This window comes from Gossypium hirsutum, chromosome D01, assembly GCF_007990345.1.
Source record: "Gossypium hirsutum isolate 1008001.06 chromosome D01, Gossypium_hirsutum_v2.1, whole genome shotgun sequence".
In the NCBI taxonomy this organism is placed as follows: domain Eukaryota; kingdom Viridiplantae; phylum Streptophyta; class Magnoliopsida; order Malvales; family Malvaceae; genus Gossypium; species Gossypium hirsutum.
This window is the reverse complement of record NC_053437.1, coordinates 64,783,345-64,802,988: the sequence shown is the minus strand read 5'-3', so window position 1 is coordinate 64,802,988 and position 19,644 is coordinate 64,783,345. Positions and strand designations below refer to the sequence as shown.

The following is a 19,644-nucleotide window of genomic DNA, read 5'->3' as shown; positions in this document are numbered from 1 at the left end:
CACTTCAATACATTTGGGAGTTTCCAAGGTTTTTCAATTTACAATTCATTATAGCGTCGTGAGTGATCAACCAATCCATACCAAGAATCACATCAAATTCATTAAACAAATGTGTCATAAGATTGGCCGGAAACTCATACCCCTGAACTTTTAAAGGGCAACTCTTATACACTTTATTAACAATAACACTCTGACCTAACGGGCTAGTCACACATACATCAAACTCAATAAACTCAACTAGAATACTCTTTTCCTCAACCAATGCAGTGAAAATGTATGAATGAGTCGACCTAAGGTCAACTAATTCATGTATAGATAAATCAAATAAGGAAAATATACTAGTAAGGACGCCGAGTGCATCTATTTCATCTCTAGCCTTAATGGCGTAGGCTCTGGCTGCTGACCGAGACTCTAATCTAGTAGAAGCTCTCCTCGAAATCCTCTAATTACTCCCGTGTAGTTGCTCACCCTAGTCCCCCTACCTCACTAAGCTGTGGGATTAGATCTTGCAAAATGAACCAAGGCATGTCAACTCTCTTTGGGCAATCCTTCACCTTATGATCTTTAAGCCGCAACAAACATCCCCTATTAATCTTCCAACAAGTGTCGGTGTAGTTCTTGCCGCATTGATTACAAATCGATATTGGGGTTCCTCTCACACTTCTAATACTAGCAACATATATAGTTTCTGGCCCTCGATTGCTATACTTTGGTTCTCCCCTCCTTTGAAGCTATAAGAAACGGATGAGTGACCTCTAAAATCCTTGGCCCTTTTGGTCGATGATAGTAAGAGTGAATTAGCAGTACCTCTCCTATTGAAGTCTCAACCCTTAAACTTGGCCTCCATTTGTAGGCTTTTTTATCTTCCATCTTTTGTGCCCTTTCAAATAGTGTGGGAGAGTACTCAAGTTTTTAAAAAGGGATGACTATTGAAGATGAGGGAATGAAGGCAATAAAGAGCGTTGATAAGACGGCTTGTAACATCCTATATTTGACCCGATCGTCGGGTCCAAGCTACAATGTGCCACATTCGTTTCTGGAGTAACTGCGATCAAAATAAACACAATGCAAACCATTTAACATTCAAATACAAACATTATAAGCAAACAACATAGAAATCATACATTTTTGGGTCTAATACAAGCTTACAAAAGCTTTAAAGTTATCCCAAGGTCAAGTTTAGATTGAATTGTAAAATATTCAAATTACAAGGTTAACATCATGATGTCGTTAAACAGTTTGTCACGTCACGATGTCATGTCACTTGATATCGTGATATCACTCACTGTTTTGACCTCACCGAGATGACAGGGTTCCTCGTTGCGACGTCACATACTGTTTCTGCAAAATATAATACCCTCTTCTTGCAATTTCATCCAAACAACAAATATACTCATTCAACTTAGTATTCAACCATTCTATACTAAATTTAAAACACAAGACATGAATATTTACACCTTATTCAACATTATACAAAATATTCATATCCAACAAGCTAACTACTAAAGTAATTCCAACCAAACACAAACATTCACACCTATATATCATTAGGATCATTATCATTTTCAGCATTATACCATTTCGACCATATTCATCAACTATTTATAAGTTACTACAAGATGATTAACCAAAGCATACATTCTCAATTCAAAAGTGAATTTAGACATAGTCTACTAACAAAATAGCCACAACCTAGGTACATGCCAAACAACAAGTGAAAGAGGTACACAAACATTGTTGAGTCCATGATCGTTGATTGGATGCTGAAGTCCACACTCGTCGGGATCATGAATTAAACCTAACCTGAGCACAAAAAATAAATCGTACGCTGAGCAAAACGCTCAGTGGCAAACCTATGATTCAAGTTAACATAAACATGATTATGCAAGTGCATACGTATAATTCAAGTTCAATTCATAATCAATCTCATGTCGTTTATATCAAATACTTCAAATTCCAAATAACCATTCTTAAACCAATCTTAATTGCCTACTCAAGTGTATCTTTATGTTAGCCTATTCATTTTCATTCACAAGTCTATTCATCAACTACCAAATTATCTTACCAAACATATCATAAGCTTGAATTCAATTCTTTAATATTATTTACACATTCACATATTCTGAATTACAAGTATCGTTTCAATAATTCTCGAGTCTATAGCTTGGTCTTATTCAAGTAGCCCTCAGGCTCATTTTCAACTCAATTTATATGGCATCATATTTCGCATTTCCATTCTATTTCATTTCATAATCATTTAATCGATTCATTTATGTTTAACCCTATTAATCAGACATGGACTTCGTACGGATACATGGATTCGTCATCTCAGGTTGTCTAGCAACGATAACGCTATAATAATATATGTAATACCACCCCGGATTGTTTAGCAACAATAATTTTCTCAACTCAATAAATATATCACCCTGGGTTGCCCGGAAACTATGACTCAACTCATAATATCTACCACCCCGGATTGTCCGAAAATGATGTTTTTTTCAATACTCTGACCCTATGGCATGCCAATTATATTCGACTCGGTCCGACGGTTAATAGGATAACCAGATTTCAATTTCAATATTCAATCTGATTCATGCTTATTCATTCTAATTTTCATCATCAACTTATCAATTCAATACATAACATACATATACCAACTTAAGCTCATACCAATTTCACATATCAATTAAGTCATAAAATTTTTTATTTTATTTAATTTAGCCTTTATTTCGATATCCAATCCAAATAATATCAATTTAGCTCAAGCAATCATCAAGAACTCACCCCCAACTCCATATAATGAAGAATGATATAAATATGCAGCAAATAAATGTTTTCCAAATCATAGAATTACAAACTGAATATTTCGAGCTACTCGTCGACGACTTTAGATTTCCCTTTCTCCCTTGACGAATATGGTTTGATGTTAGCTACAAATTAACATAAACATACACCACTATCAATAATCAGCCAATTCACAATCAATTATTAATTTATCTAAATTTTGCAATTTATTCAATTTAGCCCCTAAAACTGAGACTTACCTAACTTCCAATTTAAAGCTCCAAATTGAATTTCGATTTCACTATTACTCGTTAGAGACTTCCTATTTCTCATTTCTACAATCAATTTTACAATTTATTCACTTTAGTCCCTAATGTACAAAACAATCAATTAAGTTTTATAATTTAGTCATTTTTCATATCTAAGCTTAAAATCTATAAATTTAACACCTAAATCTTCAAGAAATCAACAACGGTAACTTTCTAAAACTTTAACAGTTTTATAAATTGGCACATGGGCTAACTAAATCAAACTCTCATGACCTCAAAATTATAAAAATTACAAGAAAATGACTAGATTGCACATACCAAATTAAGGTCGAAAGCTTCAAATCTTTCTTAGGTTTTCTCTCTTTTTGGTTTCAATATTTGAAGGAAGAAGATGATGAAGTTCATCTCTTTCTTCCACTTTCCTTTATATGTATAGAATATTAGTTTATTTACTTCAATTTGAATTAAACTAAAATTTATCGAATTTTTGAACAACATTATCCCCTAAGAGGGAGAATTGAGTATTGAGCAAGGATATGGTGAGTCCTTAGAAGTTGAATCGTCTCATTATGAAGATTTAAGGATGGGTAGATATAGAGTTCAAACAAGCTCGTGTAAACCAATTAGACTGGTGGAGAGAAATCTCTGGGACCATTAGAGGATGCGTCGGAAAAAAATGATCCCTTAGGTGGTTAAACCCCCGATGTTGGAACTAAAGCCTCTATCAAAGAACTTTAAATTCAAGTATTTGGGAGACAACAATACATCCTCGTTGCTCATCTATCTTCAAAAAGAGAACTAACTTTGCTCAACGTTCTGAGAAAACAGAAGGCTATTGGACAATTGCTAACATTAAAGGCATTAGTCCCACATTGTGTCAACACAAAATTCTGCTTGAAGATGGAAAAAAAACTGATTGTAGATGCTTAAAAATATGCATTTTTTAAATATTTTACTTCTTTTTCCTTTCACCAAACATTGGATGGAAAAAAAAACTTCCTTTCAATTTTTCTATCTTTCCTACCAAACACACTGTGCAAAGAAAAAATTATAATTTTCATCTTTCTATTTTGTTTATTCCTTTAATTTTTCATCTTTCCAATTTTCTTTCAGAACTACCAAACAAATCAAAACCTTGAATTTGCTGAGGACTTGAGATTCATGATTATAGAACTGGAAGGGGAGGCCTCGAAGATTGTTAATCACGATTGTTAATCACCTTGACAATGATCTCCAACATCTAACTTCAACAGGGGATTTAATGCAATGAATAAATTATGAATATATAACCTCGTGTTTTCTCCCACTAATAAGGTTAATATTTATATAAAGTACAGGGGTGTAGACAAAAAAGGCGAAAAGCACGAACCTAGACTCAAGGTAGATAAGTTACAACGCTTATAGAGAGGGTTGGAAATACATACAGCTGCTTCGTTAGCACCTGCTATTTGTAGAAACATGTTTTAAAGAACAGCCCAGAACTTCTTTCTGCAAATTAGCAATGTTTCTCTTTGCTTCTCCTTGTTTTCCAGAATATGTGATTCAAACTCCCAAAGGAATTTCGGAGCAAGATCTTGAATTCTTGATATAATAGAATCCTCATCTCTAATAATAACAAATCCCTGAGACAAAAATGTAAAATGAGAGTTGAATCATAATTAGCAACTTGGCTTATAGACTAAGTAACCAACCAAGCAGAGACGATGTTAGATGTCAGTCTCCATCCACCTGCACTAGACATAATAGCCGGAACATGTCAAAAAAAAACCTTTAAATCTTTTACTTTGGGCCTCATCAACATGACTAACTCGGGTTTGTAGCTGAGGGCAAATAAAGGGAAGGAAAAGGAATGAAATAGAGAATAGACAATATTAGACAAAAAAGGCTGAAATAGAGGAACTCTGGGGAGATCAATATAAGAAACAAGGTAAAGATTGGAAAAAAAAGAACCATGAGCGGGAAGTACTTGATAACACTACCTAGCCACCCGACGTAAATACTTGGTAAATAAACTATACTAACTAATTCAGATAACTGAAAACACACACACACACACAAATAAGCACATAAAAGAAAACTTCAGTAAATCCCTAACTTATGGCACAAATTTCCCATGTCCTGTATCCACAACATTAAAATAGGTCAAAATTGCAAGACAATTTCAATAATTTCCCCCCAAAAATTAGGCACTTCTGAAAAAAAGAACGATTATATGTTTATGTTGGATGCTAATGACACTAATGAAATAATGAATGATTCAAAATCAGAACGGTCTGAAATATCATGTCACCATCTCAATGAAACAAGTACCTGAGGTCTTAAAATGCGGTCCATCTCAAGCATGATATCCTCAAACTGGCAACCTTCTCCACTATTTTTATATTGAGAGAAAAGATGGTTGGCATGCAGTAAATCATAAGTACGTGGATATGTTGAAAATGGTTCGCACCTGAAAATCATATACGTATCAGCAACTACTAATAAGATCTGAAGTAGCCAAAAGAACTATCATTCTGCCTATGGATATTAGCAATAAAGTGAGATTATATAAAATCTTTCTTACCAATCATGAAAAGCACCAATTAGACCCCGGTCATAAATTGCAGATAAGGTATTTTGCATGCTTGAAGGGACTACATTCATTACCCAAACAGGATATTCATTCAAAGCTGCAGCAAAACCACCAAAAAGGGCATTCATGTCCATCACATTTCGTATCTCTGTCCTGCTAACATTCATCAGCTTCAAGTAATAGTGAACTTGGTCTTGCCAGAAGTTGGAGTCTGAACTAAATTCTTCTCTGCTGATGCCTGTTATAATATATAAAAAGATTATCATTTTGGATTAAATAACATCTCCTAGTGTATTAAGTTACACTGACGATATGCCCAAAAAATAAGGTGAAATATGGCATGATGTAGTCCAGTACAACCTTCCAAGTCAAACAGCTCAAACCCCCCAAAATGAAACAGTAACACTTAGCAAGAGATAGAGGATCCAGGATTTTGGAAGGAAAACAGAACCAATGAAAATGGTTTAGAATTATAGATTTCAAGTCCATAAATCCTTTTTTTATTAAAAATTTATTAGAAAATTAGATTATTGTATTTTGACAGTGTAGAGAGTTCTTTGGTAGAGAGAAGACTATGTTGCTTGGACTTGAGTTTGGGATATGGTTATGTATGTAAGTTTGAGACGCATCAATCAACTTGAATCTAAGATACAAGAAGATGATAAAAAAGGGTCAAAAAGAGAACAGGTGCAGGGACTAGTCGTAGAATTTGAGTTCACAATGACATAATAATTATGCATCTATAAGAATTAAATATTGAGCATGTTTTTTTATTAAAAGTTTAACATTTGTTAAATAAAGTTCTGAACAAGGAGCTTTCCGGTGAAAGAACTTTCAGCAAAGCAAACCAAAGGAAGTGACATTATAGTGCCCATGATTACTTTTGCTATTTTATGTGAAAATGTAACTTCCTATAAAACATTTTTATTGGTTTTTCGAAATATTACATTAATAGCCAAAATCAAGTATCTATAGATGTTTCATGATAACTGAATGCAATTGATCAATATTCACTTAACCTGCAATCAATCTCCATGTAACATGGCACTAAAGTAATATTAAAACCAAACTATTTTTCAACAAAGGAGCTAAAATAAGCATGTGCCAGCACCATTTTCCAGATCAAGAAATTTTTTTGACAAAGATCGACCACAAGGGTAACCAACCTATGCCATAGCTCATATTATCAGATGATATCTCTAAAGCATGTAACAAGACACCACGTTTGAAAGCTCAAGAGCAAAGTCCAATACATAAGTTAGCTATAGCATGTCAGTGCCTACTACCCTTGGTCAAGGCCATGAAAGAAGAAAGATGATATCATCTAAGGCCTAATTGGTTGTAAGTCAAAGATACAACAATAGGTCAAATCATATCAGCTATAATGTAAAAAAGAAACCATAATCCCATTCCTATGCTTAATTATCTGCTAGAATCAAGTAAAAATAAACAGTTTTTTTTTAACAACAAAATTGTTCTCCCATCTTGAACTAGATGACTCATATTATGTGTGCTGCAAAAGATATTATGCAGGCAACTGCTTCCAGTTTTAACACAATATCGAACTGGTAAATGGCAATAAGCTATGATAACTTTAAAAACATTAAAAGTACTTGCATCTAAAAAGCATCAATTAGGACCTGCTGATCAAATTATAAAGTAAATAGTGTCATGATTTGTTGGAAGATCAAACATGTAAAATTCAGCGTTAAGGATTTTTGGGTTTAGGGTTTTATTTGTGCCAATAGTTCAAATATGTCCAATTAGGCACTAAGACTTTGCTTCCATTTATCAGTTTGCAAATGAAATCAAGTCCATTAATCGAATTAGTATTGTGTCCAAAATATCCAATAAAAGCACGCCACATTTCCAAGAAATAACATGTAACTTTTTTAACACTGACTTTTTTAAAAATATATAATTTGAATTAGAAAGAATTCAACAAAAACTAATAAAACTAAGAACTATTTTAAAAAATAGGTGAGAGAGGAAAGAGATAAAAGGGAAGATAGAGAGAATGGTGGAGAAAGGGGAAGGTTGGGCAGCAGTAATCTGCCCTGCTTAGGGATAATGACGAGGCAGGTATGGGACAGGGCGTGCATTCCCTATGCCTGATCCCAACTTTTCAAGCACCTGTCCCAATCCTCATCCTCGGGAGGAATCTTCTCTCCATCCCCACAAGGTTTTAGCAAAGAAGGGGATTCTAACTCCACATCATTAAAAAGGAATTTAATATAAATATTTAATTATTCTTAATTTATTTCATAAAAATAAAAAATAAAAAAATTAATATAACTAAAAGTTACACACACGTGACAAATACGGATCAAAATTACAAAAGTTAATCAAAAAACATTCATAAAAAGGTTATAACAAGGTAATTCGTATGTGAAGTAGCAGCTTTCAGTTTAGTACTTTATTTAGCTTCCAATGACTTTGCTCTTGCATGTAATTTAGGCAATGATCAAAGAAGAAGAAAATATGTGTTTATGTATATATAACCCCCACATGGCATGAAATAAAAAATTATCCCAGTATGTTCTATACGGTACAGGGTATAGGAAAGAATATAAACTATCATTTTGCAAGTAAGCTAAAGAGATAAATTTGAAAGTAGAGCACTAGATCTGAGAACAAATTTTAGGATGATCTGTTTTAGGACGAATCATCTATTTGACTAACAATGTTAGCCTAATTGATAAATTGAAGCAAAGTTCAAATACTTACCGTGCATTTTTAAACTTGAGAAGCTAAAAGTGGTTGACTAAAGTTTGGGTTGGATACCAAATGGGAAAATATGAGTGATCTCAAAACAAATTTAGACAAATGCAAGCTGAACTGACCGATTCTACTGAGGCTCTCCGAATACACTGACAGACGCTCAGGCCTAGAAGGGAGCTTCTTAGAAGCTGTTGTTGCACCTGCTAGCTGTATGCAATTCATTAGAGGAGTCTTCCATGATGGTTTAGTCTCGTCTACGGCATCACAAATATCAATGACTTTCAACTCTGCATTATGCTTAAGGCATGATGGATCTTCCTCTTTGATCCAGATAGCAGTCTGAACCTTTCGAGCAATAAGTTTCCAGCACATTCCTGTAGTCAGATCAACCAACTTGTTCCAAATTACTGGATAATCTTTATCCTTCCTATAAGCCGGTGGAGCCGAATAGACAAAATATCCCTGAGATCGCAAGAGGCGGTTCACTTCCTTGAGTAAAATACCATCTAAGAAACAATATGATACAAATTGAAATTAGGGAACTCAAATCAGAATAGAATAATGTACAAAAAAGGCTAACAATGTGATATCTGAAACCTATAGGTGTCAAACATGCCCTTTTTAGATTCAATCATATATTTTAAAAACATATTACCACCCATAACAGAAATGGACAGGAAATAAGCATCAAAGCAGGAAAAGGAGGCTGCTGAGTAGGAGGAGCTGCCTCCAGCATGATCATCTTTAGCTCATGATTTCAATGCATAAAAATATTTAAGGACCACAGGACATCAGAGTATTATAATTTGTAGTTTAACTGACAGGAATTTCTTTTTACCAACATGACACTCTCACAGAAACATTTCAGCAGCACATATTTGAGTGTCTTTCATTTTAATCCAACTAGTAATCTACCAAACATAACACTGGCACTAAAAAAATTAAAGTACCTGCAAATCATGAATTGACTACTTCACAAAATATATCGAAGTCATGAATAAAGGTTTCCACACCATAAAAAATGTTACACCTCATCAGGTTGCTTGCCCTCCGCTCACCAACTTTAAGCAGTCAAACTCAGTGCGGACTTACAAATACTAGTTATCCTTTTTAAACCTCTTGAGTTCTGGCAAGAATGCTCAAGTCTTTAGTATATTCATTCAATTTGGGGGGAAGAAAAAGTCACAGTTATAATAACCAAAAGAGAAAAAACTACAAACATTACGCGACTTTACGAATTAGATCCATAGGTGGAGATTTATGCTACAGATTTGAAAAGGAACTTGCTAGGTGCAACAATAAAGAACCTTTCCAAACTATCTAATCAGGCAGCAGATGGTACTAATTGCTGTTGATTACATGTGTGACTACCAATAGGCTAATGATCTTATTTCTATATCATGAATGTTATCCGGAATGGATTTTCTGATAGCAAGATTGTTCAGAAACTTATATTTACCTAATATTTGAGCATTTTGGTCATGAAGAGAAGCAGAAATTAACTTGAATATAAAGTGTGCAGTAGAGAACAGAAAGGTACCATTTTCATGCCAATCAATACGACATCTAGAACAATGAACCATCTCAAAAGAGTTACTTGGATATGGCAACTGTTTTGAGGCTATGACAGAGATCATTGCACCAATTCCTCGCTCTAAAGCAAACTGAATCTGATTTTCATGACCATCTTTGGGTGCAAAAGACATTGTTTGTATATCCAATGGAAGAAGATAAGCAGAGAAGCTGGCCACCCCACATCCAACATCAAGAACTTGAACTACCCCCGCTGAACGCAGGTCGCCTGTTTCGTCAGTTGTCATATTTCCTAGTCTGAAAGTCCGACAACATGCAGGAAAAAGAAAATCAATAGCGCCTCTTGGAACTAAAAAAAAAAATGGTGCTTACAAACATGTTACAAAAGAAATTGTTAAATTTAGTTCAAATACTAAATCATGCACAATAAAAATGGATAAACTAAATATATAATTCCTAAATGAAATCCACACATTAACAATTCAACACCCTCATTTTTCACCCAGGCCTAGGGGAAAGACAGTCAATGATTCAAGATGGAAATGGACAATTCAATTCATTCAGGCCCGCCATAAAGAAGATGAATTGGTGCCCAGGCATTGGTACAGAAATCAACTACATCTTAACCTCAATCTGGATGAGCTTAGCTACACAAGTCCCTTTTTCAAGACAAAATTAAGCAATCATTTATATCCCAATGACACATATCATTAGTGACCAGAATGATTGGAAGGTAAGAACATTCATGCATACACAAATCAGTAATATTATCTCAAAATTCTGACAGACTCAGAAAGGGATGCAAGGAAGTCTATGTCCTACAAGTAGACTTGTATTACCAGTTTTAACCCCTACCCACTTTTACACAGGGCTAGAAATCTTCTTAATTCCCAAAAAATGATTTGCAAGCAAGATTTCCATCTAATTTTTCCAGCTATGAATAGAAGAGTTGTGGATAGCAAGAGGAGTCATTTATATTCTTTATGGCAAGTAACCCAATGGAAACAAGCAGGGACTCTGACCATAGTATGTTCAGATTTCCCCAAAAGAGGCATATTTAAAACGTTCCACCAGGAACCATATAGAAGAGATATTTGCTGGACCTATAATCAAAATATATGTGATTTTCCAATCTAGTCAAAACTGAATAGGATAAACAACAAAAGATAGGTATATGACTGCTACCAAAGAGTAATAAGGTCCAAGGTTCAAAATCCTGCTCCCATCTTGGATTCTGTGATGTGTAACAAAAGAAAACAAAGAAGGGGATAACGACAAGTTACTATATACCCAAACACAGAATAACAATTGGCACAATCGGAGAACTGGGAGTTGGGAGAAACTCTTCATCTAATTATTTCATCATATTACAGCAACCAGAATTCACATTTATACCTTCTTCCCATTTCACTAGAACAATATTTTGAATAAGTTTTCTTACACGCCGATCAGACTTCCTACTTTTTAAACAAGTATTTATTTTAAAAAGAAGAAGATCGCTAAGATGGAAATCCATCCAAAACTTCCTCAATGCTACACTAAATAGTTTCTACTCCATATTATAGGTTAAAATAATTTGAAAAGTAACACTGAATTCTGTTAAGATAAAAACCTATCTCAAGGCAATTGCAAGAAATATGTAGACCATTTATGAAATAATATCAATGTCCATACCTTTGAATGTACTCAGCTGCACCATGCTTGAAATGAGTGCCACCACCCGGAAACCACCACAGCTGATTTTTCTCATGCACCCAGTTTTGTCCTCCTTTAACTTCAGCTAGATGTGTATGATTCACATTGCTTCGCCAAACATAGTCCCTGCTCACTGGCCACTTTATGGGAATTTTATAATCTTGTGGTGGTGGCACCAAACAAAATAAACGCTTTCCAAGTGGAGGGCAGTGTCTCTCTAGCTGTTCGCTTTTGGAAAGATTCAAGTCTCGAGCCAATTGCTTCACGTAAGAGATATCATGACAAGGGATATACTCATTGAACTTCAATGGACATATATTCATTCCATTTGCTGGGACTACAAGTGGTGTTTCTCGATAAGTAAGAGAAACTTTGTTAATAAATGTAGAGATAGCTGCAAATGTAGAAAGATAAACCCATATGATTGCCAATAAAAGGTTTGAAGTTTTCAGTAACATAGCTAGAAACTTTATATGCCATTAACAGTTCAACATGAGGGCATTGCCAAAGGCTAAAATGAGGTAAATCACTGAATCCAAATATTTCCACTTAATAAACAAAACCTTACACAAGCTCCCGTTTTAAAATGTGGGGCATAGGATGTTACATACAGTGAACCCAGTGCCCTCCACCATGTAGATTAGCAGACAGTTTATTTAACTAGCTTCCTTTTGTTAGCTTTAGGTCTCTTCATTCTCCTTTCTAAGAGGAAGAAACTAATTTGCATACTGAATCATACCTATAAGTTCCAACGGGGCACATTGGCTAGACCTACTCTTCGCATCATTAATAACAGTTTGATATACACATGGACATGCCTATAAGCAATCCAATCTATTTTAGTGATCAAAGGTCATCATCATCATCATCATCTCGCAATGCAAATTGAACAAGCAATAAGCAAGCAAAGCAGCGATATTTTGCACATCAAGACCTAAGCCCAAGTAAACTTCAATCCACAATATGAAATTTAAAAATTAGAGAAGGGAAGAAAAAATGGAAACCAAAAGATCACAAAAGTAAACAATCCTTCCACAGAAGCTATCATCTTATGTGACTTCACACAAGAGAACATACCCTACAACTTAACTATGAAAAAGCTGTCCTTTTTCCCTGAGATTCAACTTTTGGAAAATCGGCCATCCATTATATCATTTAAAAAATAATAATTTCCTTACAGTTGAAGCTAGGAATAAAAGAAAAAGACACCAAATGGCACAAAAATAAATAATAAATGTAATTGCTTTGTATTAGGCATTTAATTGGTAATGGGTATGAGCCATTTTCAAGAGAATGATGAGCTAATAGTAAAGACCGAAAGCTACCAGCTGAAGACGAATACGATGAAGAAGTTTCAGAAACTTGAGAGACATAAATGGGAGCATTATTGCCGAAAAGGTTGCCGAGGAAGAAAGATCCAAACATTAAAAGCAATGACACCATTATCATCTGCCCTGATTTTGAATCAAACGCCGAGCCCAGCGCGTACCCTCCCATTTCTTCTGTCGTTGCTCTGTGCTCTTTAGCTTCTTTGTTACCCCAGAAACAACTTGAAAATTCAGATCTCTGTTCCTTGAGCTTCAGCTTGGAGTTCAGCAATAAATCCTCTCCCAATCCCTTCTAGAGTTCTAGAGCTCCCAGTTAGTAAAGCGCATATCTCTGGTAAGTTTTTAAATGGAGTAGTGTTGCAAACGATCAATATTACAGGAAAACACTCAGTGTTTCTTCATCTTTTTACTATAAAAACTTTTCTTAATAAACTACATTTTATTTGATAAAAGTATTTGTGAAGCTGCTCTTCGTAGATGTGGATTGCATTTCGGCCCAAATTAATCCTTAAACATATTTTGGCTCGAGGATGTTGTAACACCGCTAGGACGAGGCCACTTAAATTGTCAAGGGTGCTTTCGTCCATACAGTTTCAATCACTTATGCCTAATCATTTGTATTAGGATGTTGGGGACTTCTCCTTTCATTTTTAGTTTAGTTTTTAGATTAGGGTTTGGATTCTTTGTAAACTTTCAATTCCAATTTTATTATTCAATTCTTGATGTTATTGTTTCGAATTATGGATGACTCACTACTTGTTTTGAATTTTCAATTCTTGCGCATGATTAATATTTGGGATCCAATTTCTCTCTCCTAATCTTTTTCGTATTTTGATATTTACTAATGTTTGAATTCAATTTAGGGTTTCCTATAATTAGACCATGGGTAATTAAAATCTGAGGGAAAATAATAAGTGGATGTGGATTAGTTAACGAATGTTTTAGGCTTTGTGTTAAAATTACTTAGATTAGGTTGAGAGAGATTAAATCCTACTCTTGACGACCCTAGGAAGTTATTTAAGTAGATAAAGTCGAGAGAGATAAGTAGTTTTTGCTGACTAATTAGGTTAGTTAGAGACCAAGAGTAATAACTAGGTTAATTACTAGTTAATTGATTAAAACCTAGGTTGGGAGTTGGGAGTTAACTATGAACCTTGAAGCGAATTAGTCTTCTATTTGCACATTCGAGAAATTCGTGATTGTTTCATTAGTTTTTATTTTGCATTTTTCCTGCTTTTTAATAGATTAACATTGATATCTTTTTTTTGTGAGTAACTCGAGGAAGATTGAGGTGTTCTAAAATGTTTTTTTATTTTAAAAATATTAAAAAGTAATTTTAGAATTTAAAAATATTTTATATATTTTCATTTTGTTTTTAAAATTTTAATGATTTTAAAATATATTAAAAAATTATATTACTCATTGGGGTAAAGTTTTATAAGAAATAGATAGAAAATTAGGGAAAAAAAGCTTTTATAATAATTGACACATGTCAGCTGTCGAGTGGTCCATCATTGTGACATCATCCTTTAATAGATAAATTTTAATGATTTAACCTTTTAGAATTATTTATAAGAAAAAATTTTAACAATTCAAAATGATATTTTGTAGTTTAGGGACTAAATTAATAATTAACTATTTAAATTAACGTACCACATAATCATTTAACAGATAAAATTTAACGAAGAGACTAATTTGAACATTTCAAAAAGTATAAGAATTAATTTACCTATTTTTTCAGTAAAAAGACCGAAAAGTAATTCACATCTAAGTACTTTTACCCATTTTATTTTAATTAAAATGTGTTATTTTTGCCTAGGCTGAATGGTAAATTCGATTTTTGAAATATATGCATAATATGATTAATGTTAACATACCATATAATTATTTAACAATTATTTAACAGATAGAATTTAATAGAGAAGTTAATTTGCACATTTCAAATCATATAAGTGCTAATCAAACATCAAACAGACATCTCTTGATTTGCTGAACATAAAGTTCCACATGGCGGAGGCTCAGACTTTATGGTACTAATGACTAACCTAGGTATGTCTATCTAGCCTCCAACAGGCACTAATGTGTTTATATAAACACAAGCGTTTGACTCAAATGTTAAGGCCCATCTAAATGAGAGAGGGCATATATATAGTCCGAGTACTGTTGATTATGGGTGAGTTTGGATGGGCGGTGCGTTTATCTGCGGTTAGTGTAAAAACAGCGGTGGCGATGAGATTAGATATTGTAACAATACTGTAGTGTTAGACAAAAAGTAAGCTAAACGCACCGCACCGCACCGCACCCAATCGCCAATCCAAACTCACCCTATAGAGCAATGGTTAACATCGTATCTCTATAATGTTTTACACAATTCTATACAAGGCTAGAAGAATGCAATTCTATACAAAGTTAGATTCTTTTAGAGTTTTCGAAACTTTATACTTGATTCCACAAAATTTGGGTCTATTTCTTAAATTTTTGGTCTCTTTTAAATTTTAAAGATATTTTTATACATTTTAGAATCATCTGACACATTTCGAGAACTTCTAAATTTTTTTTCTCCAAAGTGTACTACACCTGAGGGGCCTCTCTAGGCCTTTGGTGGCTCTATCCAAACCTGGTGGCCTTTAAGTGCACTAAGAGGCTTGCTTTGCATCTTTGAGTCATTGCTCATAGTTAAACCACGACATATGCACCATGCAAGCAATAACAATCTTAAAAGGATGAGATACTAGATTCGAATTTATAATATTACTTAGAGTTGGATGTTGACTTGAATATTTTTTTTTCATACAGTTATTGGATTGTAAAAAACGAATCTTTGAAAAATCTTAAGAAATTGGAAGACCCCATCATTTGAAAATTGGATGAAAGAAGGACCTTCTTGGTCTAGAAATTATCTCAGCTAAGCTGCAAAGTTTGCTTGGGTTCATCATTCTTAAAAGATTACCAACGATGGTTATTTTTCTGGCGAGTAGAGGTTGGTCTTCCAATTGGTTTGCCCAATGGTGGCTAATTAATTGCTGTTGCCCAAAAGATCCATGCATGATGTTGATCAAATGCTGGGATTGCAGACAGCTGAAGTCAAAGTGGAGAGCATTGTACTCCAGTGGTTTTTATATTTGGTGTGCAACCCGGAGTCTTTTTTTGGTTTCTTAAGATATCCACTAGAACGAGTCCAATAATTAATATTTCGTATTCTGTCGGCTCATTCAAATAATCTTTAAAATAAAAGAATACACAACTTAAGAGATATTGTTTTTATGATAAAATTGATGTCCCCTTTTTTGGTTGAAAGCTATTGTTGATGGCATTAAAATTGTTAAGTTGAGTGCAAGAGCGAACCTAGAAAAATTTTTGGAGGGATCGAAATAGAATTATAAATTTTATAGAGTGAAAATGCAATTTATTCATTGTAAGTCTATAACTTTATAATTTCTAAAATGTATAGTAGTAAATTTAACACTCAATACTTATAGTTTTTGTCAGTTTGACTCTTATTTTTTTTTAGCTAAATTTAACAAAAATGTTGATTAAAGCATTAATCTTTTAAAGTATGTTTGGCGTGCAACTCTTATAGCAATTTACGTGGACTTCATGCTAATATAATATTATTTGTCTTAAATGTCACTTCATCAAATAATTTAAAAATTATAAAAATAAAAAATTCAAAATTATAAAAATTCATAAAAATTTTAATAAAAATGGATTGTTATGTGGCTGCCATGTAAAAAATTAACGGTTTAGTCAATATTTTTGTTTAAAAAATCCAATTCTTTTCGAAAAGTTGATGGTTAAATTTAACTCTTTTTTAAATATTGAGAGCTAAATTTAACTTCAAAATATAATAAATGCCAAATTGAAAAGAGATGTAAATGTTAAGTGTTTAATTTATTATTATGCCTTTCTGAAAAGACTAGATTACATTTTTATCATTTTAAGAGAGCCAAAATATAATTATCATTTTTTCAAGGACTAAAACTTTGTTTTTCCATTTTAAGAGAGGCTAAGACCCCTGCCTCCCTAACGCCTACCCTAATGATCAACGCATATGCCGTATATTGAGAGCTGCCCATTGCGGCGTTGAAACTAATTGTGGCTGAACTTGCATCTAATTGCTTTAGTCCATCACTAACATTTATGTTTCCATTTAATATACCAACATTAAGGAATAACTTGGTCTGGTCAACGCTTATGCAGTAAATTGAGAGTTGCCCATTGCGGCTTTGAAACTAATTGAGGCTGAACTTGAATCTAATTGCTTTAGTCCATCACTGACATTTATGTTTACATTTAATATACCAACATTAAGGAATTACTTGGTTTTGTGTTTTTTTTTTACTGTTTCGATCCTTCCGTTGTAGACCTGTCCATGGGCCGGGCCGGGTCCAGAAAATTTTTTAGCCTGGCCCGGCCTAAAATTTGCCCAAACTCGCCCGAGAAAAGTATCATAAGCCCGAGCCTGGTCCGGCCCAGCCTATTTTTAAATAAACATTAAAAAATTATTTTAAAAATAAAAAAATAAAAAAATATTTTAAAAGTATTTTAAAATTAAAAAATAAAAATAAAAAATATATATTTATTATATTCGAGCCGGACCGGGCCGAGCCCGGGCTAAAAAAGTGGTGCCCGAGGCTCGGCCCATTTTTTAAACGGACCTCATTTTCTTGCCCAAGCCCATATTTCGGACCTATATTTTTACCTGAACCCTCCCATATTTCAGGCGGGCCGTCGGGCCAGGCGGCATGGATAGGTCTAATTCAGTTCTCTAAAATTATCGAGATATTTCTTTTATTTATGATATTTATTTATGCGATTTAACTGTCTCTTGTTTTGCTGAGTACTGCTGTTAATATTTTATTAAATATTCTGTTTTGGTTCTCAAAGCATAAAACTTTAGTTTAAATAGTTAACTCTTTATACTCTATAAATTCATACTATTTTTTTTCTAGTGAGATCCATTGGACTGTTAGTGTATTTTATCAAATTATTATTCAAATAATAATTAAAAATATTTAACAATCATAGTCTTAAAAAATTGTTTTAAACTCATATAAATTATTTTATTTAATTATTTAAAACTTTTTATTAGAAAATTTATTAACAATGTTTTTCTAATGCAAGCCAAGTATTTGACATTCCTCGTGTCAAGAGGCACGGCACATCATACCATTGGCTAAGCCAGGAGGTGTGGAAGATCCCGCCCGGTAAAATGTAATAAAAAATTTACATTCACCTAGTCTCAACTTAATCCGATTAATAATCTAAGTCTAGTTGTAGGGTAGTTTAAAATTTACATAAAAAATAATGAATAAAAAAAAACATGTTAAGGCTTTATGGGTTTTAGTTATAAGTAATGATGACTTTCGGTTTCCTGCTTTTTTTTCACCATCAATTCTACTTCTAGATGTGTTAAAAGAAAATTTAAAAAACATAATTTTTTTTGCTCAAAACGAAAAAATATGGAGACCGGTTGTATAATTTAACCTCAAATTTTTGTTTGAAATGATGATTTAACGTGCCATATCAGTTTATCGTTATACCGTTAACAATAATTAACGGTTTAGAAACTAAAATTTTACAACACGATAATGTAAACGACTAAAATATAACTGAGGTAAACAAAAGTGACAATGGGTGTTGTTTATCCTTTATGCTTCGATTATTTTTATTTTTATTTTGTGATAATTCACTTAAATTTGTGTTTTTTTTAATAAAGTACCAAATGCATTTATTAAAAAATTGAAAAGACTAAACAATGCTTTAAAGCCCTTTTATCTCGTCCAGCGGTCAAATAAGCAGCAGACCGGATGGGCGATGCCTTAGGCTCCTAAAATAAAATCAACTTCCTAAAAAATAACAATTTAAAAAGGGAAACTAAAACGTCCTAAACAATACTAATTAGCAAACAAACCCTAATTGTAATTTAACCTTCTCCTGAACTCATTTTTCCTCTTTGCATCAGATAAAGACTAGTGTGGGAATTGGCAACTCTTAGCCTAAATCCTTAACAAACCTTACCCTCCATCCTTACTGCTCATCGAGATTCTTCAGAGTTTCAAATAACCCTACAATCCTCCGGTCTCAGTGCACAACTACCTACCTGACATCCTTTAGCCTCTACCACTATCTTCAATCAATAAATGGTCCAACTCTTAGGGGATTTCTTCCACTAAGTCCTTTTGAATAAAATTAATATATCATATAATTACATAATATTTATTACTATATAAACTGGTATAGTATTTAATAAGGTAGCTAGTAAATTGGACAAATTCTATATTTGACTTCTTATAAAACAAAAGGGACCAAAAATAAGAAATGTCAAATGAAAAATCTTCCTCTTTTCAACCTTAAAATAAAATTTCCGCCCACGGATAGATACTCTTTTTGTTCATATTGTAGATGTAGTTGTATCCCATTGAATTATCATTTATTCTACATTTAATGTATCGTGGGGTATATATCGTTTTCAGGATAAATAACCAATAACGAAGAGAATAGGTTGATTTTGGAGGAAAATAAAAAACATATTTTCTTTAATAACTTGATATATTAGTATTTTTTATGAGATGATTAGGTGTTAGTATTCCTCTCCTATGACTAAAGGATTAAACTATTAACATTATCTAATTAAAAGAGCTGATGTGTCAAGTTATTAAAGAAAATACGTTCTCAAAAACGTCAGTAGAAAACGCTTCCTGCTGGACGTGTTTTTTATTTCTCTCTCTAAAATCAGCAT

At 33.4% G+C, this 19,644-nt stretch overlaps 1 protein-coding gene across 1 annotated transcript; it reads right to left on the bottom strand.

The window, feature by feature from the left end:
- Positions 1-4,310: 4,310 nt before the first annotated feature.
- Positions 4,311-13,432, bottom strand: LOC107891555 (probable methyltransferase PMT7). The gene is made up of 7 exons (XM_016816395.2): positions 12,900-13,432; positions 11,554-11,968; positions 9,887-10,176; positions 8,469-8,852; positions 5,617-5,863; positions 5,364-5,502; positions 4,311-4,675 (listed from the first exon to the last, which is right to left on the bottom strand). Exons 1-7 carry the CDS (start codon positions 13,069-13,071, stop codon positions 4,517-4,519), a joined length of 1,806 nt encoding a protein of 601 aa, XP_016671884.1. The 5' UTR covers positions 13,072-13,432; the 3' UTR covers positions 4,311-4,516.
- Between the last annotated feature and the right edge of the window lie 6,212 nt (positions 13,433-19,644).